Genomic DNA, 20,205 nt, shown 5'->3' on the forward strand with positions numbered 1-20,205 from the left:
GCTGCTTCAGGTATAGCTAGATCAAGAAGCCTAGAGTTGCCAGCAGGATCCCCTCTCTGGTCCTTTCTCATCCGAACTGGCCTTTTCTCTCAGGCATGATCCTGCGCACGGCATCAACAGCACTGCACCACTTCTGGCTTCATGGTATTCAGAGGGAGGGGGAGCCTCTCTCCCAGCACCCACATCAATCCCTGCAAGAGAATTCTGATTGGCCCTACTTGGGTCATGGTCCCCTTGGTCACCTGACCATTGGTGGCAGCTGCCTACTTGATGGACAACCCACCGGACATGGGGAGGGGCAGTTCCCAGAAGGAAGCAATGAGGGGCAGGTGGAAAGCAACTGATGTCCACCCTAGAGAGAGTCCCTTCTCTCCCTCTAGCCCAGGCCCTCATTTCCCATAGCAGGGCGCCAGATGGCAGGGATGGTGACTCACTAATGGGGCATCTCCCTCCACAGCCACTACTGATTCCAGGCCATGTCAGCTTCCTCCCAGGACACAGGCTCCATCCTGAGGTCTCCCACCTGAGGAGGAGTCCCCACATGGACACGGCCTTGGGTGACGCACCTGCTGCCTGGGTTCCCAGAGCTGGAGTTTCTCATGCTTTCTCTCCTTTCCCCGCAGGGCTTCTATTCCTGGTTCTTCAACACCATCACCATGAAGTAAGTGCCCAAGCTTTCTGAGTTTGTGACAACAGAGTTGTCTTATTTGGGGGCGGGGTGGGGCGGGGGTCGCCTACCCTGCATGACAGGCCCGGGCCTCAGTTCTGTACCCTACTCCCCACTGACCAGCCCCGCATGGCTGCACCCCCGCATGGCTCCAGCAGAGGGCGCTCCGGGTTACTGCTGGTGGCATGGGAGCTGGACGTGGCCCACAGCCCGCTCTGTCCCTGTCCCAGCTCTCAAGAGAGGACCATTTCAGATGCTTGTAAAAATGCTTTTATGAACTCCAAACCAGGAAAAAGAACTCCTTCCTGTGTGCTATTTGCTTTGTTTCTGTGACCATCATTCATCACGCTTGTCAAATGGGAAAAAAAAGAACACACAGGGCAGAAGGGTAGCTTCCTCTCTGCATGAACCAGCGCCTGATTACGGAGGGGCGGCCCCTCGCCCACCTCGCCTTCTGCACGTCGTACGGCCAGAGCCCGTTCGGCAAGGAGAGAGGCCCCAAGTCACCTGTGTTGTCCTTCTTCCCCCATACCACACACACGTATCAATCAAGCAGATACTTACCAGAGCTCCATGCCCACTGCATATGTGTACACATGTGCACACGCATGCACGCTCACACGCACACAGCTCTGCCTCCGCCTCAGCGCCCTGTGCGCTCCTGGGCTCTCCCTAAGCATCTCCACCTGTCCTGCCCGGCCCGTCCTTCAGTCCCTTCCTGCAGGGCCCTTTCTTGCCTGGCGGTACCCGCCTTCGGGCGCCGCCTCACTGCCTCCAGAGGCTGCCTGCTCCAGGGGGCCTGGACGGCCTGCTCATCTGCTTCTTTGCAGACACTCATAGGACTGCTATTCCTGGTGTTGGAACCCCAACCCCACTGATGGGGAACTCCCCCCGGCCTGCCTTCATGATTCTTCAGAGTCCCCAGAAAGCAACGTGGCTAATTTGTGTGTGGCTCAGGAAACTCAGCCACATATTGGGGGGAGTGGAGAGGAGACTTTTATTTCTGGGCACCTTCTCTAGTTTTGTTCTGTTAGGTTTTGAAACATGCACAAGCTCACACACATGCATAAGCTCACACGCATGCATTTCATTAAGAGAAACACGGAAGCCCACCCACATCTCTCATGCCCCTCTTCATGAACCCACTCTGCAGGGGCAATCCCGTCACAGTTTCAGGGGATTCTCTTTTCTTTTCAACAAGCATCTACTATTTTTGCATTTAGAAAATAACCAATAATGCATGAGAGAGCATTTGGAGCTTGTTTGCCTGGGAAGCTATATGGGTTAGCTCTAGGTCCCTGGGTTTAGCAAGCTGATGAGTGATGGCAAATCAGCCAGCCGTGTGCATGGGAAAGGGGAGGAAAAATGGTGAATGGGAGCCTGTCTGCACTGCCCACACACTCAGGTCTGAGGCCGACTTTCTGGATTTGCTCTGCTGCCTGCTGGTGTGTCAGTGGATATTCACGGGGCAGGGGAGAAGGCGTCTGTGTGCGGAAGGCGGGGAATGCATGTAGAACACAGAGATTCGTGTCATTGGTGTCTGTGGTGCACATGTGAGTATGAAATAAAAGATGCAGGTCACCGCGCTGGTGAGTGTCTGCATGCACGACTGTTCGTGTGCATGCCTGGGCATGGAGGCCAGCAGGAAGCCAGCTTGTGTGAGTGTGTGTGTGTGTGTGTGTGTGTGTGCATGTGTGAGCACCCTCTTCCCCCTGCCTGCCCCCAAAGGCCCCTCCATCAGGAACACGTTGTCAGGGGAGGGAGGGAGGCTGCGCAGTGCACTACACATCCTGCTCACTTTGAGGGCAATGCCTAGAAGACAGCCTAACACACTTACTGAGCAGGGATAAGGTGGCCAGCACCCCAGTGCATTAAGGCCGTGCAGCCTAGTTGGAGAAGCAAAGGGTTAACAAGACTCACTATGTATAATTTCATAATGGGGGGCATTTATAATTGCTGTGCAAAGGGCATTTAGGAGAGCAAGAAATTAGTTCCATCTACAGGATCAGGAGAAGCAGGGTTTTTGAGCTAGGCCTTGAAGGATGGGAAGAATTTCGACCGCTGTGATGTGGAAGGCCTGTTGGAAGTAAAGGACTGTGTGAGCAAAGGTTTGGGGCAGAGACAGGCAGGAAGTGTTCCGAAGTGGCAGTTCTTCTGAAGTGGCCAGAAGCAAGGGTGCGTGGCAAGAGAAGGGCTCGAAGGCTTAGCTGGTATCTTGACTACCATTCTAAGGCAGTAGGGAGCAATTACTTTTTTTTTAATCCTCACTTGAAGACATTTTTTCATGTTATTTTTTTTTTCTTGGGGAGAGGAAGGGAGGGAGAGAAACACTGATGTGAGAGAGAAACATAGACTGGTTGCCTCCAATACACTCCCAGACCAGGGATAGAACCTGCAACCTAGGTATGTGCCCTGACTGGGAATCGAACCCCACCCCAAACCTTTTGTTTATGGAACAATGCTCCAACTAACTGAGCCACACCAGCCAGGGCAGCAATTCTCTTTCTGAACAGGAAACTCAGGATGTGTCTGTGTATAGGCAGGGATCCAGGGGGCAGGTGGGTAGTGAATGGCAGCAGGGAAGGTTTGAAGGCAAGGTGAGCAGCCGAGGTGACTCCAGTGCCCAGGTGAGAGGGGGTGGTGGCCAGGGAAACAGCGGGGAGGGGGCACAGGCTCCAGAGCTCAGGGGCTGCAGTCAGTGGGCCACGGCTCCCACCTGGGTAAGAAAGAGGACGAGACCAAGGCCTGGTTTCTGGGGAGAACAGTGACGCCTCTAGCTGGAAGACGGCAGGACACAATGAGTTGGGAAAGTGCTGAGACACAGCCAGGCCAAGCATGTGAGTTGACCAGCAAGCCACTGGAAAAAACAGGATGAAAGCGCAGGAGAAAATGTGGAGCCAGTGGTTTAGATGGGGGCACAGAGGCTGCAGCCGAAGTCACGGGAGCAGGCGGGGAGCCGTCTTGTTCCTTGTGGAGAGACGAGAGCGCCTCTGTGTTCTTACTCGAGACACAGCCTCCGTCTTTGATGAGCCTGTGGAATTCAGTGGAGTACCTTCCGGGCATAGCAGTGGCTTTAAAAAGAGTGGTGATATTTTGTACAAAAATTCCAACTTGGGGCCAAGGGGGTAATCCTCTCTCCCTTTCCTCTACCTACTCCCCACCTCCAACTAAGGCTGTGGCCACCCTGGCTCCTGGGGCATGAATGTCCTTGTCTGTGTCTCTTCCAGGAACAAAGATCTGATCAGCAAGTGTGGAGACGATGCCCGCATCTACATCTCGTTCCAGTACCATCTCATCATATTTGTGTCCATCCTCTGCATCCCATCCTTGGGCATCATCCTCCCCATCAACTACACTGGGAACCAACTGGGTAGGCAGAGCTCTGTGGGCCCCGGGCCTCGGCCACTAGACCTCGAGGTTGGGCTGGTAGGTGGGCCAGAGTCTGGGTCCCGGGAGTTCTAACTCCACGTCTCATAATTACCATGCTTACGTCACCTCAGGCAACCCGTGCTTCGGTTTTTGTCACCTGGAGACTGGAGATGGTCCCTCCTTTGTCACAAGTTTAACCCGGTGCCTGGCACCTAGCAGACACCTACTAGTAGTAACTCAGTCTAGAACTGAGCGTTTATTTCTGACCCCATGCAGCACAGACCTGGCCAGGTATTCCTGGAGGTCCTTTTCCGACCTGCGAAGCCCTCGGACCTGATTGTCCTCACACTGATGGGCACAGGTTGTAGGTGCAGAATTCGTCTCATGAGGCTTCTTCCCACACTTGTTATAATGAGTTAAGTCCTTTTGACAAAATAACATCATGGGCGAGGGCTTGGGATTCAAAGGCAAAAAAAAAAAATCTTGATTCCCACGTCTACTTCCCAGAAACTGCCTTTGCCCAGTGTAGCAAACTATTTCATCTTCTATTTGGTAAGTCGATGCCCCCAGGCCCTGGTCTCCCGGACCATCGCGGGGATGGAGAGACAGTGCCTGCCAAGTGCCCGGCACAGTGCCGCTGTGGGAGGTGCTCCGTGAGTGACAGCCAGTGCCTCACCTGGACACGGGAAGGGCTGGCTGTGTGAAGGCTGTACAACTAGGTGGCGTAGAACTGTACTTAAGTGCCCAGGTGGCAGCCAGCTTTACCTGATTGCTCAGGTTTCTACTTCTCTCCCCTCTGGCCAGAGGTAGACCAGTAGACCTCAGTGAACTCAACGTAGCACGTGGCATCCACGCCACCAGGCACCAGTAGCAGAGCAAACAATGACTGAGCCCGTCCGCCCAGATTCCCATCTTGAGCCAGGGCATCTGCAGTGACAGGAGAATGCAGGATTTCTAGACACATTTCACCAGCCCTGGAGGTGTCTAAACTGGCAAACTGGCATACTCGGCTGGAGGGTTTACTCTGTCCAAATGAGGGAGCCTCCCGTTTTCTGGAGTTTCAGGTTCTTGTAGCCACGGCCAGTGGTGACAGTGCTGCTGAGTCCATCATCCTGTTCAGGGCGGGACTTAGGTTCCCCCAACAGGCACCTACAGGGCATCAGTTGTGTGTCGGCCATGCTCTGGGGACGCCGCACCAAGACTGGGTTTAGCCTCCTGGTCGAGGAGCCCCAGTCACAGACGCAGGGAGAAGAGGAGGCTTCTGCTGTTTCTGTTGGGAGTTGGGGGCCAGTCCTGGGGAACTCGAAGGAAGAGCAGATCATGGGCCTCGGGCACTCATTCGAGAAGCTGGAATTCTGGCACCACACCATGCGCCATGCTTGAGGTCAGCTTCTTTCTTCTCCTTCAGAAAAGGACAGTCACTTTGGCCGGACTACCATCATCAATGTCTCCACAAAGTAGGTACCTGACCCTCTTACCTCCCATTCTACTGGCGGGGATGTTGGTGGGAGAGGGGGTGTCCAGTGTGTGGGCCTGTAACATGGGTGCCTCTTGGCTGACAAGAAAGGCCTGGTTTCCTTGGGGGCCCAGGTGCCTAAGTGAGATGCCAAAAGTCGAACTCTCTTGGTGGAGGCAGGACTGCTGGTGCCTCAGCATCCCCTGTAATGGGCGTCTCCGTACAGTGTCTCTGTGATGGGTGGAACGACCCAGACCAGCCGCTCCTGAAGACTTGGAGAGATGGCCCTATTTGCTTAGTGTGTCCAGTTCCCAACAGGCCATGACCCCATAGCAAGTAGAGGTCTGAGGTATTTCTTCCCTGCCCACAAAATAGGGCCGGGTAATAGAGTGAAGCACAGACCACAGTGGAGGGACGGAAGAGCCTGGGTTCATGCCCCACGTCTGCCATTAGCCGGCCCAGGGTCCTGGGACAGTGTGTCTGTCCCTCTGAGCTGCATTACTAGTCTGTGGTTGGGGAAGGGCTGTTGGCCATGATCTCTAAGCTTCCTCTAGGCCTCGTGGCCTAGGAACCATGGATTTTTAGTGTCAGCCAACCCAATGGGTATCCGAATCAAGTTGGCAGATGGGACCTCCCTGGTCCGTGCTGAGAAAACGGGCCCCCCAGGTGTCTCGGCCAGGCTCGGCTGGCTGCCTGAGACAGGGGAAGCGGTATTTCCAGCAGGTGTGAGTGGAGGTTTGCACGCTCCTGCCCGCCCTCCCCACTCCCGACGCCCTGCCTCTGCACCCCTGCGATCCCTCAGCAACCAGCACCCAGCTCCCCAACCAGCAGGATGCGGCCATGGTCTCTTCTCACCGCCCTCATCAGCCAGCCCCTCCTGGGGTGCCGCCGACCCAGAGCAGGCTCACCAGCTTCTGCCCAGGCCACCACTGGCATGAGGCTCCCACACCTTCCCAACGGTTTTAGATAAGGCAGCAAGTGCCTTCAGCACCCATAAATCCATTTGGGCAGAGAGCTGGAATGCTCCTCAGAGACCCCTCTGAGGAAGCTGCCGACCGAGCGCCCATCTAGATGGGGAGCGTTAGGTGAAGTGTCGGGCACCGGCGCGAATGGCAAGGAGGTATTTCGAAGCCAGGCAAGCCTTCCTCTTCTCAAACGGCACCAGCTCCGGTGGCCCTATTTCTGAACAGTCATCCTGGCCAGAATGCCTTGGGACAGCGTCACGGGAGCCCACAGCCCAAGGTCACCGCCCTTCCTGCCCCGTGGGAGGTGTCACCAGTCTGCCAGGTCCTCCTCCCTCTGTGCCTGCCCAGGACCCCAGACTCCCGCATCCCAAAGGTCAGGCAGCAGTGGAGGTCTGAGTTGCAGCCACTGGCAGCACAACCCGGCGGTGACATAGCAATGAAGTCTCACTGCTTCTGCTGTGGCTAGGAACGACCTCAGGCCACTCCCCTACTGCCCTGGCCCTCGTGTCCCTAGCGGTAAAATAAAGACAGTCACAGTCCTGCCCTCGCGTGGTGTGAGAGTCTAGTGAGAACACGTATGCCAAGCATCTAGCCCCGCCCTGGGCCCGGCATATAGCAAGCACGCAGAGAACGGTAACCTCCTTTAGCTAGAGCGGGACACACTCGTCCCACCACGGCTGTTCCCTCCAGGTGCCCGAGTGTCCTGGAAGCACCAGAGAGGGGTCGGGGGACCACTGTGTGTGTGGGAGAGGGGGCACGGGGAGACTGTGGTGGGAGAGGGGGTCTCACCCTCCTGTGTCTTGCTCCTGGCAGGAGTAAGATCCTGTGGCTGCATAGCTTCTTCTCCTTCCTCTACTTCATCACCAACCTCTTGTTTATGACTCATCACTGCTCAGGGTTTGTGCTCAAGAAGAGCTCCAAGGTAATGAAAAGAGCGCCCAGGACTGCTCTCCCCCAGCCAGGCCCCTCCCCAGCTGGACCCCACCAGTCCCACCTCCAGGGCTGCTCAGCTGCACCGCCCTGGGGAGCAGTCCCCCCCTTAGCCCTGCGAACCAGCACCTGGCACCCCAGGTGGTTAAACCGCTGAGCCACTTCCAATCTTGTCGGTAAACAGCTGCTCCTGGGTGCCTCCTGCCCCTCCACCCCTGCTGCCCTGTCCCCTCTCCAGGGACCCCGGGGCCTCCTCACCGTCTGGAAACTTAAAAGCAAGAAACACTTAGACCAGCATCATAAGGGGCCAATGCCCCTGCCGAGCCACTGGCTAAATATTTTCCCTAGTCTTGCCCACTCCAGCCATTCCCCAACCTTTTGTAGCCTTCCAGAATCTTCTGAGGTCAGAGACCCCATGTTCTGTCTCCATGTCTCCCCACTGTCTTGGTTCGCATCATTCACCCTCCCCCAACCACCACTTCCCAAGCAGACCCTAAGACAGGATTTGAACAGCACTGGTTTATTTGGGAGGGGATCCCATAAAAAAAACTACTGGTGGGGGGGCCTTTGATCCTGGGAGAGAAGACCTCTGACAAAAGGGGGCAGCAAGGGGCAACTCACCATGGTGGGAGCTGGCACGGAACCCCACGGGGAGCACGGAGAGTCAGAGGAGAGCACGGCCAGAGAGTGTCCCAGCTGGTGGGGAGCAGCCGGTGGCGGCACTTCCCGGCGGTGCCCTGTCCATCAGTGGCTGAGGCTGCGTTTGGGGGCTTTAACTCTCCTCCACCCCTTGCGCCGCACGTGGGCTGGGCGTGCTCCCCAGGCAGGATGGGGACTCAGCCAAGTCCCGGCGTTCAAACTGCTCGGGCGTCTCTGGGGGCCGACAGAGCAGGGGTGGGGGCAGGCAGGGCAAGGGAGGGCCGTGCCAACTGGCCGGCTCTGGTGGGGAAGGGGAGGACCGTCCTTGGCTTCTGCCCTCAGCCTTCCAGAGGCTCAGTGGGCAGAATCAGCTCCTTCGAGACCACCCACCCTAATCAACTGGTTGACTTCACCGCACCCCAGAACCCAGACCCACGTACCCCTGCACGGTTCCCCCGAGTGCTCCCGCCTGCCAGGGGTGGCCAGCGGAAGGCCTGCTCCAGAAGCTCCTGGGCCACCCACAGCCCCCAACACCCAGGAGCCCCATGTGCGCTCCATCTCACTTCTTTCATTTCACCCTCCCCACCTAGGTCTCAGGACACTGATGATCACCTATGTCCCCACAGACATCCAAGACCCAGAAGTCATCATTAAGCACTTCCAGTAAGTGGGGTGGCGGTCTGAGCACGGGTCGCCCTTCCCGGTCCCCGTGCTGGATAGCGAGTTGGCACAGGTGGGAGGGGGAGAGAGACGCCCCAGAGGGAGGTTTGCCCGGACTGGGCTAAGGACCAGGCTTCAGGACGGGGGGAGTCCCAGAGCCACAGCATTGGCATTCATGACATCAGGTTCCCCGAGTGGCCGGGGTGTGGACAGCGGGGAGAACGCGTCTTCCTTTCCCCTGTTTCTCTAATGACGAGCCCAGGGAGGCCCCGGCCACGGTCATCTAGAATAGGTCATCTCGACACATCTTACGTGACCCAGGTTCCCAGCCGCAGGAGCTGATTACCTCTCCGTAAGCAGCAACCTCCAGCTCTGCCCCTTGGCCCTATTCTGGGTCATCTGGGCAGGATGTGGCCAGTCTCAGGTCACCAGGGATCAACCTGAAGGGTGGCTTTAGGGGCAAGAGCTGGATGCCTCCACCCAGGACCCAGGAACCACAGGCAGTGGTGCCACCCAGCCCTGCAGGCTGTCGCCGTGGGCACAGGGCCAGGGGCACCATCCCAGCCCCACAGCGGGCTCAGCATCTGTGTTTTGTGGCTGCAGAGAGGCCTACCCAGGGTGCGTGGTGACCAGGGTCCACTTCTGCTACTACGTCAGGAACCTGATTGACTTGGACGATCAGAGGTGAGGCTGCAGCGGGGCCTGTCGAGACCTGGGGTGGGGGCAGCAGCAGGGAAGGATGCGACTCTGCTGGCCCCTGACCACAAGATTCCCTCCCCGCCCCGCCCTCACCACCTGCCTCCCGGCTGACAGGCGCCATGCAATGCGGGGCCGGCTCTACTACACAGCCAAGGCCAAGAAGAGTGGGAAGGTTGATGATCAAGACCCACCCTTGCTCTCGCCTGTGCTTTTGCAGGTGCTGGACCTGCTTCAAAGAGGTAAGTGGGCAACGGTGTCCGGAGGCACCGCAGAGGAGGGCCTGTGGCACTGGGTCCCCAGGCTGTGTCCAGGACTCGGGCAGCGCACCCCCAGGCCCCAGGCCCACTCAGCATGCTCTGGGGCCGCAGCACCTTCCTCCCTTCCTTCCCACTACCGCCATCCTCAGGCTGAGACTGCAGAGGAGCGAAGCCTTTCCAGGCCACCGGCAGAGCGAACCAGGAGGCTGTCTCTGGCCCCTTCCGGTCTTGGCCGGGAGGACCGGAGGGAATGCAGCGGGCTGCTGCGGCCTGCCAGCCTCCCCGAGGACAGGGAGCTAGGAGGAGAAACGTGTGAAGATGGCGGGCCCATCTTGCCACTCACCCAGCTGTGCCTAAAAGACAGCCCCAAGACTTGAACACCTGCCTCAGGACAGCTCTCAACCCTGGTCCAGAGACAATCATGCCCCTTTCCTGAGAATGCCGCAGACGCATTCTTTCACTTCTCTGGGGTCCATCCTGAGTCTGAACGCATCCCCCAGCCCCCAGCTGTGCCTCACTCCCCCAGATGTAAGAGCAGAGAGCTAACTTCAGAGTCATGGCCTCTTCCTGTCCTACAGTTGGGTTCTTAGAGTGCCCCCTGGGGTCCTGAGCCAGACTGCAGAGGGAGCTGGGGGTGGAACTGAGGCCGCAGGCCCAGCGTCCCCGGGCTGCTGAGCGGAGAGCAGCCTCACACCCGCCCGGGAGGCCTCCCTGGATGGAGCTCAGCCCCACCAGCTCGGAGGGCTGCGTCTCGCCCCAGGTAGACGCAGAGCAGTACTACAGTGAGCTGGAGAGCAGCTGACCGACGAGTTCAACGCCGAGTTCAACCGCGTTCGGCTGAAGCGTCTGGACCTGATCTTCGTCACCTTCCAGGACTCCAGGATGACGAAGCAGTGAGTGCCAGGGCTAGCCCTGCCCAGCCCCGAGAGCCGGCCTCTGCTTCTCTGACGCCACCCTCCCTCACCCTCGTTCCAGCCGAGGGAAGGAGGAGCGAGCCTCCCTCCAGTTTGCCCTGATCTCCCCCAACCCTCCTGGGCCCCGCAGGCAGCCACCGTCTTGCCCTTGCCAGCCTGAGCTCGGCTGCATCCCTGTCCCCATTCCCCGTTGCCAGGCTCAGCCTGTCCCCAGAGGCATTAGGCTGCAAGCTCCTCCTCCCCATGCGTCCTTGCTTCAGCATGAGGCGGTCAGAGTAGCCTCTGAGCTCGTGGCCCCTGTTCTGGGACAAGAACAATACCTGTTTTCTCTCCTCACACATCACACCCCTCCCCCCGCCCAGGGCACAGAAGCTCAGCCCACCATTTCCCCTCTCCTGCTGCTGGCCGCCCCTTTGCCCCAGCCTCTGGCAGCCCCGCCTCGATAGGGAGTGGATGGGGCCCACTCTGGGATGTTCTGGAAGGATCCTTAGATCCTTAGGACTGGGTTAAATGGGTGAGATCCCCAGAGCCACCCTCCTGAGGCGTGTGGGCCCGCTTCTCCCCGAGGAGCCGCCCTCGCCCACCCAGCCCCGCACGGGAAGAGCGGGCAGCCTAGAGTTTCGTTGCAAATAATCGTGGGCAATTTCGCACATCGCTTACACTCTCAGATTTCTTACATGGTAAACTTGGTTACTTCTATCTTCCCCATCCAGCTCCCAGAGGGTTAAGAAGGGGATTTTCTAATTAGTGTGTGTTACATAAAACAATGCACCTACAGAAGACGATTCTGCTCATTTCTGTGACATCATCACTCAGTAGAGTAGATGTGAGGTTTAATGAGCAGCAGACACGTGCATGAGATCGAAGATGGGGGTCCGGGGCCAGCACGTGCTCCCCTCTGGTTGTGTCTTCAGGCACCGTAATTGATACAGTAACCCTCACGGCTGGGATTATGCCCATCACCACCTCGCACGGTGCCAGGCACAGGCAGAGCACCCACTGACTGTGGACGTTGATATTTAGATGAGGGTGAGATTAGTGCTCCCCCGTCAAGCTCGGAGAAAGCGCAGGTCTGTGTGCTGTCACTGCTGTTAAGGGTCTAAGACATTAGCCGAGAACCATGTGGACCCCTTCCTCCCCGGGCAATCCCTTCCTCTAACGCCCCTTTCCTCCTGCAACTAGACCCCAAGGACTGCCCACCTGCAGGGTCCTGGGGGACATACCCAAGGCTCCAAGGGGCCCCAGGAAGTGTGTGAGCCCCCACCTATGGAGCCCTGGCCTGGGACCCTTCCAAGTCTGTCATCCTCACCCCCAGGCTTCTGTCCCCTCCCCCCATCTCCGCAGCATCCTGAAGGACTATAAGTACATCCAGTGTGGCGTGTACCCCCAACAGTCCTCGGTGACCACCATCCTCAAATCCTACCGCTGGAGGGTTTCCCTTGCCCCACACCCCAAAGACATCATTTGGTAAGCCCCCTCTGCCTGCCCCCTCTGCCCTCCCCCTCTCCTCTGAGCTCCTCTGAGACTGGAGAAAGCAACAGGCAACAGGATGGGGAGAGGAACCAGGGCCTCTGGCAACTCTGTTGCCCACTAGCGGCCCCACTGGGCTGGGCATGTCCCCTCTTGGTCACCACAGCCGCCACCCAGCCCCAAGCCCAGCCCCAAGCCCACCCTACCACGAGTGTGGAGGGCACCAACCCTTGGGGAAAAGGTTTTTTCTGCAGAAAGAACGCACCTGTTTGGGGGGCAAGGCTCGCCCATGCAGTGCATGCAGAGCTTTTGCAAATAGTGCAGCTGAGGGAAGGCCCAAGTCCAAGGGGCTCAGTCAGACCAGGGCAGCCAGGCCCGCCGCTGGCCTGCGGGAAACAGCACGGGGGCTCTGCCTGAGGTTTGGGACCCGGGTCCTAAGGGTGTCCCCTTCCCCCACCCCTCTCCAGGAAAAACCTGTCCATTCGCCGCTTCTACTGGTGGGCCCGCTTCATCACGATCAACACCTTCCTCTTCTTCCTCTTCTTCTTCCTCACCACACCCCATCATCATCAACACCTTTGACATGTATAACGTCACTCGCCCCATCGAGAAGCTGCAGGTACCTCCTCTGCTCAGGCCAGGCATGGAGCTCTGGCGAGGATGGAGTGGGGGGCCCAGGGGGCACAGCTCCGGAGCCCACCTGGGAGAGGTGGCGGCAGTGTAAATGGTGGCACTGAGTTCCCTTTGTTCCAAAGGGGATGGAGGCGGGTGGCTGCCCACGCTAGGGCCTGGGGCTGGGGAGCACAGAGAGAACGGAGGAGCTGCAGGCAGGTTCTGGGGGGAGTTTGGGGGGAGGGGGGTCCAGTTCCTCGTGGGCTCTGAGGGCTTCGTTCAGTCAGCCACCCTGGCCTGCGAGGGGTACGGAAGGGCATCAGAGGGCTCGGCCAGTGGGACAGCATTGCTCTCCCCATGTTCTCCAGAGCTGGGGCCCACGTTTGTGGGACAGGGTTGAGGGCGGGGAAGAGTGAGGTACGTTCCAGCACGGCCCTCGGGGAGAAGCAGCGCCCAGACCTGTTTCTGGGTCTCTCACTGCAGGCACACAGGGTGCGGGATGAGCGAGCTGGGCCCCGAAGGAGCCCCTGCTGGCCCAGGGGAGGCTCTGCACTGACAGGGGTCCAGAGGAGGTGACTGGCCCACTCCCGACTCTGTGGCCTCCAGGCTGTCACCATGGCCCAGAAGGCCGCTCTTTCCAGATTATCGTCTTCTCTGTTCTAGCAACACACACACACACACACACACACACACACACTCCCACCGCTTACTTCTGCCCTCCTCTGTCACCTTATTCACACCCTTTCCCCCTTCTCACCACTTCTCACACAGCATCACATTAAAGACGGTGTCATCTCCCTGGGGTACCAGGCGTGAAGGACAGCAGCTGGCTCTGGCCCAGGCTGCCCTCTAGGGACCTCAGCATAGCTCTGTGCCCCTTGAGGGGGCCACTTGGCCTGGGGGTGTCAGCCTCCACCCGCCCCCAGCCAGGCAGACCCCTGGCCACTGAGACAGTGAGAAAGGCCGGGCCCACTGTGCAGCTGCAGGGGAGCCTGACCCGCTCCAGGACTGAGCTGGAGAAGAGGCCAGGCGTGTGGGGGAAGGCAGAGGCGGCCCAGAAGGAGAAGGGACCTTCTCGCACTGACGTCTCTCTGCCCTCCTCGGCTCCACTCTTCCAGAGCCCGATCGTGACCCAGTTCTTCCCCTCCCTGATGCTCTGGGCCTTCACAGTGATCCTGCCTCTCATTGTCTACCTCTCTACCTTCCTCGAGGCCCACTGGACCAGGTGAGCTGGGGCCCCCTCTCCTAGGCCTGCTCTTCCCAGCCCTTCCCCTGCCAGCCCTCCCCACCACCACCCACCTACCTGGTGTTCTGTCCTCCTGTCCGGCCTAAGGAATGGAGTTGGCTACCTGACACCATCCCAAAAGGGGAGACTGGGTGGTCCCTGGGCCTCTGGCCTTGGGGATGCTGAGACAGGGCCCCCCACAAGGAACATGGGGCCCAGACCAGGTGTCTTTGGGCAGCTCCCTCCACTTCCGGCCGTGCCCTGAGGAGAGGGAGCTGTGGGCTGAGGGGCAGGTAGAGGGCACAGATGAGAAGGAGAGGACCAGACTCGCGTGGAGAACGTCGGGAAGGCTGCCAGGCCACGGCAGAGGAGCCCACGCACGCAGACCCGTGTGGCCCCTAGAGTGCTCCCCTTTCAGATGGTCAGGCACTGTCTCCCCTTTGTTAGCCCTCCTGGTTCTGTGGGGGCCAACCGGATAGAGAGTGGCTATTACCTCCTGGCACAGGTGGGCCTGCTTTGGCCTGAAGGCTACATGGGTCTCCAAAGCTATCTCCTGCACCAGCAGCTCCTACCTACCATCCTACCGGGCAGCAAGCCAGGAGGCTTGTCCTAACAAATCCTCACGGGTCCCTCCTGTGGCCAAGAGCAGGGCTTACGTTAATTATGGACACTCTAAAGGGATTCTGAGCATCCTCAGTCATGTCCGTTTAACAGCATGTCACGTTCAGGGCCCTTACGCCCCCCCTTCCAGGGCCCAGGGCAGACATCACGAGTCGATCATGCTGTTCTTTCTTGCAGCCGCTAACTCAGCTTTCTAGGCCAGGGAGTGGCCTCTCTCTCTCTCCTCCTCCTGGGGTTTGCAGCCTTTGGCTCCTAGCGCGTCTCCCTCACGGGTGAATCTCTCCTTGTTTCCTTCCAGGTCAAGTCAGAATCTGTTCGTGGTGCACAAGTGCTACATCTTCCTGGTGTTCATGGTGATCATCCTGCCCTCGATGGGGCTGACCAGGTACCTCCCGTCTGAGCGTTCCTCCTCCCTCAGCCCGGCTCACCCTCACACTGGAACCTGCTCACGCAGACACTGTAGGTCGCCCTGTGGCCACGGTAAACCCATTCCTCAGCGGACAGTCCAGTGCCTGCCATGAGCCTAGCGTGTCCCAGGTGCCATGCTAACTCTAAGGTGCCAACCACGAACTCTGCCTTCAAAGACCGTATCATCACGCTGGGGTGACAAGCCAACCCCGCCTGTTAGCTGGAAGCCCCAGCTGGGGAAAACGCGGCCAACACGTGGCAGTTTCAGAGAACAGAGGGAGCGCTGCGGGAGACATGGCGGGCCAAGTTTTGCTGAAGGAGGTGGCCTTGAGCCGGGAGGCCAGAGGGTCAGAGGCAGGAAGGCCCAGCATGAGAAGGAGAAGAGGCGATGTGGACTGGCCAGCTGGAACGTCAGGGCGCAAGAGGCCTTGGGGCTTGGGCAACAGAAGCCAGTCCAGGAAGAGTTGAACCCCAGGCCTGGGTTCATAGATTCACTAACTAAAGGGCCTGCCTTGTTCTTGCTTCCAGTTTGGACGTCTTTCTCCGCTGGCTGTTCGACATCTACTACCTGGAGGAGGCGTCCATCAGGTTCCAGTGAGTACCCCCAGTGCACCCGGGCTTCGGCGGGTTTCCCTCGGGTGGATCTGCATGCCCTTCGTTTGCGCCGACGGGTGGAAGGAATGCACGCAGACACTCCCACCGGGCAGCCTCCTGCCCTCTCCGGTGCCGTGGGCACCTCTGGCAATCTGGCAGAGTCCAGGGACCCCTTCTGTGGAGTGTTTGAAATAAACATAGATTCGCAGGAAATTGCCTCCCAAAGCATCCTGGGTACGCTTCATCCGGCGCCTCCCAGTGGTCATTTCTTGTATGACTCGTACAGGGTCGCAGCTGGGAAATGGAAACAAGTCGCAGATCTTACTCAGATCCTGCCGGTTTTATACAGACTCTGGTTAGACACCTTTGAATACACAAAACACCTGGATTCCAGCAACTGCATGGACATGTAGTTATCAAATATTTAAACAATCAAAGTTGTAACATGATCTTTGTAACACATGTAATAACAGGACGACCCATTTTAAACGTAGCAAGCTAAAGTTGCCTTTTACCGTTTCAAGGGCCCCAGTGTGAACCCTGGTGTAACTCAATGGGCAGAAATCTCTGACGCAGCAGCAGGCAGGGCGTGCTGCACAGCCAGCCAGTTTCGATGTTTTTATTTTTAGGGTTACAAACATTGGAAATCCCAGTTTTCTAAAGGTGTTATGTTGCAAACGACACGCAGGCTTCCATAGCTTGCTCTGTAGAGCAAGGACCAGAATTCTCCTAGGCTTCTGCGCTTTCTGCAAACCGTAATCGTAACAAGTTGCATGTTTATTCCCGAGATGAATGAGTTCCTCTTTGGCTATTGGATATCTCAGAGCTTCTATAGGAGAAAGAAAGACATTGCGAGTCCACGGCAGTCCGGACGCCATCGAGAGGGAACCGTGGTGGAAGGCATCCTAAATATGTCCAGGGCTCACAGACTTCTCTTGTCAAGGAGGTTGACAAAACTTGGGTGGGGGGAAGAGCACTGGAAAGCAAGACAGGCCTGGGTCACCAGTGTGAGGACAGGCAGTGTGGCCTGTAGGTGGCTGAATGACTCCAGGTTGATGCTGGCCAGTGACATCACACACACACCAATAGAGAGGACCTTTCCAGTGTGTATAGTTCAGCGGTCTGTCTGGTAACTGGCATCACTATGATGTGCTGACGAGCCCAGATGACATTGGAAGGCGCCAGCAATGACTGCAGCGTGATAGGACAGTATCTGACTTCAGTGGGGACAGGCCCACAGCCGCGTCAGCCATCCACGGCTGTGGTTTCTTGTCCACACTCTTCCTGGGAGGAAATGCTAATTGCAGGTAGAGGTTAGTAGAAAGAAAGATGCAATTTTTTCATCATTCAAGGTCACCGATCCAGTTCTACTCACGGACACTCCAGGGTCTGTGGGGCCAGGTCAAACGGCCTGAATTAGATCAAGCCAGCACAGGTGTCGCCTAACACACCCACACTCCACGCAGACCCCCCCCCCCCATCCCCGCTCTGACGGGCCCTCGTGCACTTAAACAGGGCTGGGAGCACATGAACACGACACTCGTTTCCCCACTGTGGCACGGCAACAGGCAGGTCGTGTCGGACACCCAGCCAGCTCTGGTTTTGTTAGGGTGGCAAACGTTGAAAGTCCTAGTTTTCAAATCTGTAATCCCCTCTCCCTTGGCCCTTTTCTTCACTCTCCCTCCTCCCCTCTCAACGCCTCCGCCCTTCCCCTCCGCCCCTTCCCCTCCGCCCCTTCCCCTCCGCCCCTCTCCACACCCAGGTGTGTGTTCCTGCCGGACAACGGCGCCTTCTTCGTCAACTACGTGATCACAGCCTCTCTGCTCGGCACGGGCATGGAGCTGATGCGCCTGGGGTCACTCTTCCTCTACAGCACCCCCTCTTCTTCTCCAGGTCGAGCCGGAGAGAGTCCACATCAGAAAGGTGAGGTCCGGGCATTTCCCTGAGCGCAGATTTCCGAGTTTCCCCATCGTGGGGGGGGGGGGGGTGGCTGGGGAGGGGGCTCGCTGTGTGGGAGGCATGGTGAGGGGAGTGGGTGCTTCGTGGACTCCAGGGTTGGCAGCCAGGCTGCCGACCAGCTCCTAGAGGACGACGAGGGGCCACAGGAGCAGCCCAGTGAAGGGGACCAGGCCCCCTGAGGGCGACTCCTGTGTTCTGCCCTAGGACCAGGCCATAGACTTCCAGTACGGGCGAGAATACGCGTGGATGATGAACGTCTTCAGCGTGGTGATGGCCTACAGCATCACCTGCCCCATCATCGTCCCTTTCGGTGAGTCACCCCTCAGGCACACCCGGGGCTTCTCGCCCTCCGACCGGAAGGAGGAGTCAACCCGCAATATCAGGCCACGTCCCGGAGCAGGAGGAAACCTGGGAGGGCCCGTCAGCAGGGCGGGAGGTGTCAGGGCCAAGGCCAGGTAGGGGGCTGAGGCCGCACGGCTAGTTACTTAGGCTGTTTGTTGAGTGAATGCGTGAGTGGAAGACTCTTCAGCAGCCTGGCAGAGTTCTAGTCCCACAGGCGGGCACCACAGTTGCCACAGCCTGTCCTTGGCCCCTGTTGCTCTGACAGACCTCGAATCTGACTTCTCAGTTCTGTGGGGACTCTGGGACAGCCGGGCCCCGGCTGGGGAGCAGCCACTGAGTGCCTCCATCTTCCGGCCGCCAGGGCTGCTGTACCTGTTCATGAAGCACGTCTCAGACCGCTATAACATGTACTATTCCTACGCACCCACCAAGCTCAACGAGCAGATCCACATGGCCGCCGTCAACCAGGCCATCTTCGCGCCGCTGCTGGGTCTGTTCTGGATGCTCTTCTTCTCCATCCTCCGACTAGGTGGGTACCAGGCCTGCCCAGCCATTCCACCCTGCCTGCCTCCACCACGGCTCCGTCAGAGCAGAAAAGGCCGCGTGGACCAGACTGAGCACCGTCCAGCCAGGTGTCTTCTCTGGTCCCAGGGGCTTGTACGAGAGCCCTTTGAAGGAGAGGGGAAGGCTCGGACCACCCGAACCGTGCACCCTCTGGTGTGCCACCTTCTGGTGGGCAAGAAGCATCACATTCCTTCATTCTCACGGTGGCTGGCAGGACGTGAGAGGTCAGCTCGCAGGCTCCATTCCCAGGACGTGCCCCCTGGGGTCCCCCAGGATGCCTGGTCTCTCCAGAGCTGCCAACACCTGGAGGAGGAGTCAGAGCTGCCCCACGTGCTGCTTCTCCACCCTCGGCAGCTGCTGTCCCCGTCCCCACCGTCAGATACTGGAGGTGCCCTCGAGGCAAGATGCACACACTGACCCCCCCATCATCCTCCCTGCCCCATCCCGTGTTCTGCCTCGTCCCACACTGGCCTTCCCTCAGGAACACTTGGCCGTAACCTTCTCGGTGGCACTGAGCAGGGAGGGCCCATGTTCTCTTACTCTCCCTGTCACGGCGGCACCTGCAAACACTTGGGCCTCCAGCACCCACATGCATCGCCTGGGTCCTGCCAGCCCCTGTTTCTCACCCCCAGCCTTCCCTCCACCTCGCAGGTGTCACTTTCTATAATGCCTTTTTTAAGCATCAAGGACGGCCCGTTTTATCAAAAATAGAAAGATGAATATTGAGCCATCGGAAGCCTGAGGTCGTTGCTCGGAGACCTCACTCTGTGCATGTTTTTTTTGTTTTTGTTTTTTTATTTTGGGGGTCAGAGGGGGGAATGGCAAAGCAGAAGGGAGTTTATTGGTTTATTGCTGCTTTTCCAATTGTGAAATTCGTTTTCTAATGTTGATTCTGTGTGAGCACATTTCTTTTCCATGGATGAATTCACCTTTCTCAGTTTTAGTCAGTTCCCTGCTGCTGGATATCAAGGCGGTTTACCTTTTTTGCTGTTATCAAACATGATTATAAGCACTGTTATGCCGTAATGGTGTAAAGACCGATTTTTAACATGTACCTAGTTAGAAAGTGCTGCCCTGAAAAAGCCACCAGATATCACCAAGCAAAACAAAAATGACAACTTCAGGACAGCACCTTAGGGCCATCAGCATGGACACTGTGCACGGGCACCAGGAAGGGGAGATGTGGCCCAGGTCGTATGTGGGGCAGTGGCACCAATGAGTGACTCAGCGACACTTGGCAGGGACCGTGACGCGGGAGGCAACTCATGTGTGGAGAAGGACGTGTTTCATGGGCACTTAAACGGGTACTTAAGTGAATTAATTGTTTTCAGTGGAATCCACAAGATGCCCAATGCTAAGCTGGTCCCCAGCACGAAGGGACAACGTCACTGTGTCAGGCCATCAGGGCCAGCGGTTAGGAAGAGGGTTGGGCAGGGGCCTCTCCGCCCGGGGCTCGAGGCCCCCCAGAGGTGCCGAGCGGGCTCAGGCGTCTGTCAGTCCGGGGCCGTCTCAGCTGGGGACCCCGCCCACGCTCCAGCCCTCAGGCACCAAGCCCCTCTGCTTCCCCTTGGCAGGGTCGCTGCACAGCATCACCATCTTCTCCCTGACCACCCTCATCATCTCCATGCTCATCGCCGTCGTGGGCATTCTTCTGGGGAAGTTCCGGAGCACACACACCTATGAGGTGAGTTGCCAGCCTGCCCTTCCTGCACTGCGTCTCCCTGGTCCCTGGGGGACAGAGCCCGAGGACACCCTCCTGGCCTGGGCTCCCACAGCACCACAGAGATGAAAGGTTCTTGCCTCTCTCCATTATGGGATGCACCAATTCAGTGTGTGTGTGTGTGTGTGTGTGTG

General features: G+C 58.1%; 1 protein-coding gene across 1 annotated transcript in view; it reads left to right on the top strand.

The window, feature by feature from the left end:
* The window catches only part of TMEM63C (transmembrane protein 63C), a 61,870-nt gene that overhangs the window by 36,227 nt on the left and 5,438 nt on the right, over positions 1–20,205 (top strand). Inside the window, 21 exon segments of the mRNA XM_036012669.1 lie at positions 624–661; positions 3,895–4,037; positions 5,445–5,493; positions 7,271–7,381; positions 8,618–8,689; positions 9,290–9,370; positions 9,500–9,545; positions 9,547–9,624; positions 10,403–10,430; positions 10,433–10,535; positions 11,901–12,023; positions 12,494–12,586; positions 12,588–12,645; positions 13,757–13,863; positions 14,783–14,869; positions 15,421–15,486; positions 17,249–17,365; positions 17,367–17,409; positions 17,650–17,755; positions 18,149–18,316; positions 19,926–20,035. Of these exon segments, the coding sequence (XP_035868562.1) occupies positions 624–661; positions 3,895–4,037; positions 5,445–5,493; positions 7,271–7,381; positions 8,618–8,689; positions 9,290–9,370; positions 9,500–9,545; positions 9,547–9,624; positions 10,403–10,430; positions 10,433–10,535; positions 11,901–12,023; positions 12,494–12,586; positions 12,588–12,645; positions 13,757–13,863; positions 14,783–14,869; positions 15,421–15,486; positions 17,249–17,365; positions 17,367–17,409; positions 17,650–17,755; positions 18,149–18,316; positions 19,926–20,035 (1,827 nt within the window).

Source organism: Phyllostomus discolor, chromosome 1 (assembly GCF_004126475.2).
Source record: "Phyllostomus discolor isolate MPI-MPIP mPhyDis1 chromosome 1, mPhyDis1.pri.v3, whole genome shotgun sequence".
In the NCBI taxonomy this organism is placed as follows: Eukaryota; Metazoa; Chordata; class Mammalia; order Chiroptera; family Phyllostomidae; genus Phyllostomus; species Phyllostomus discolor.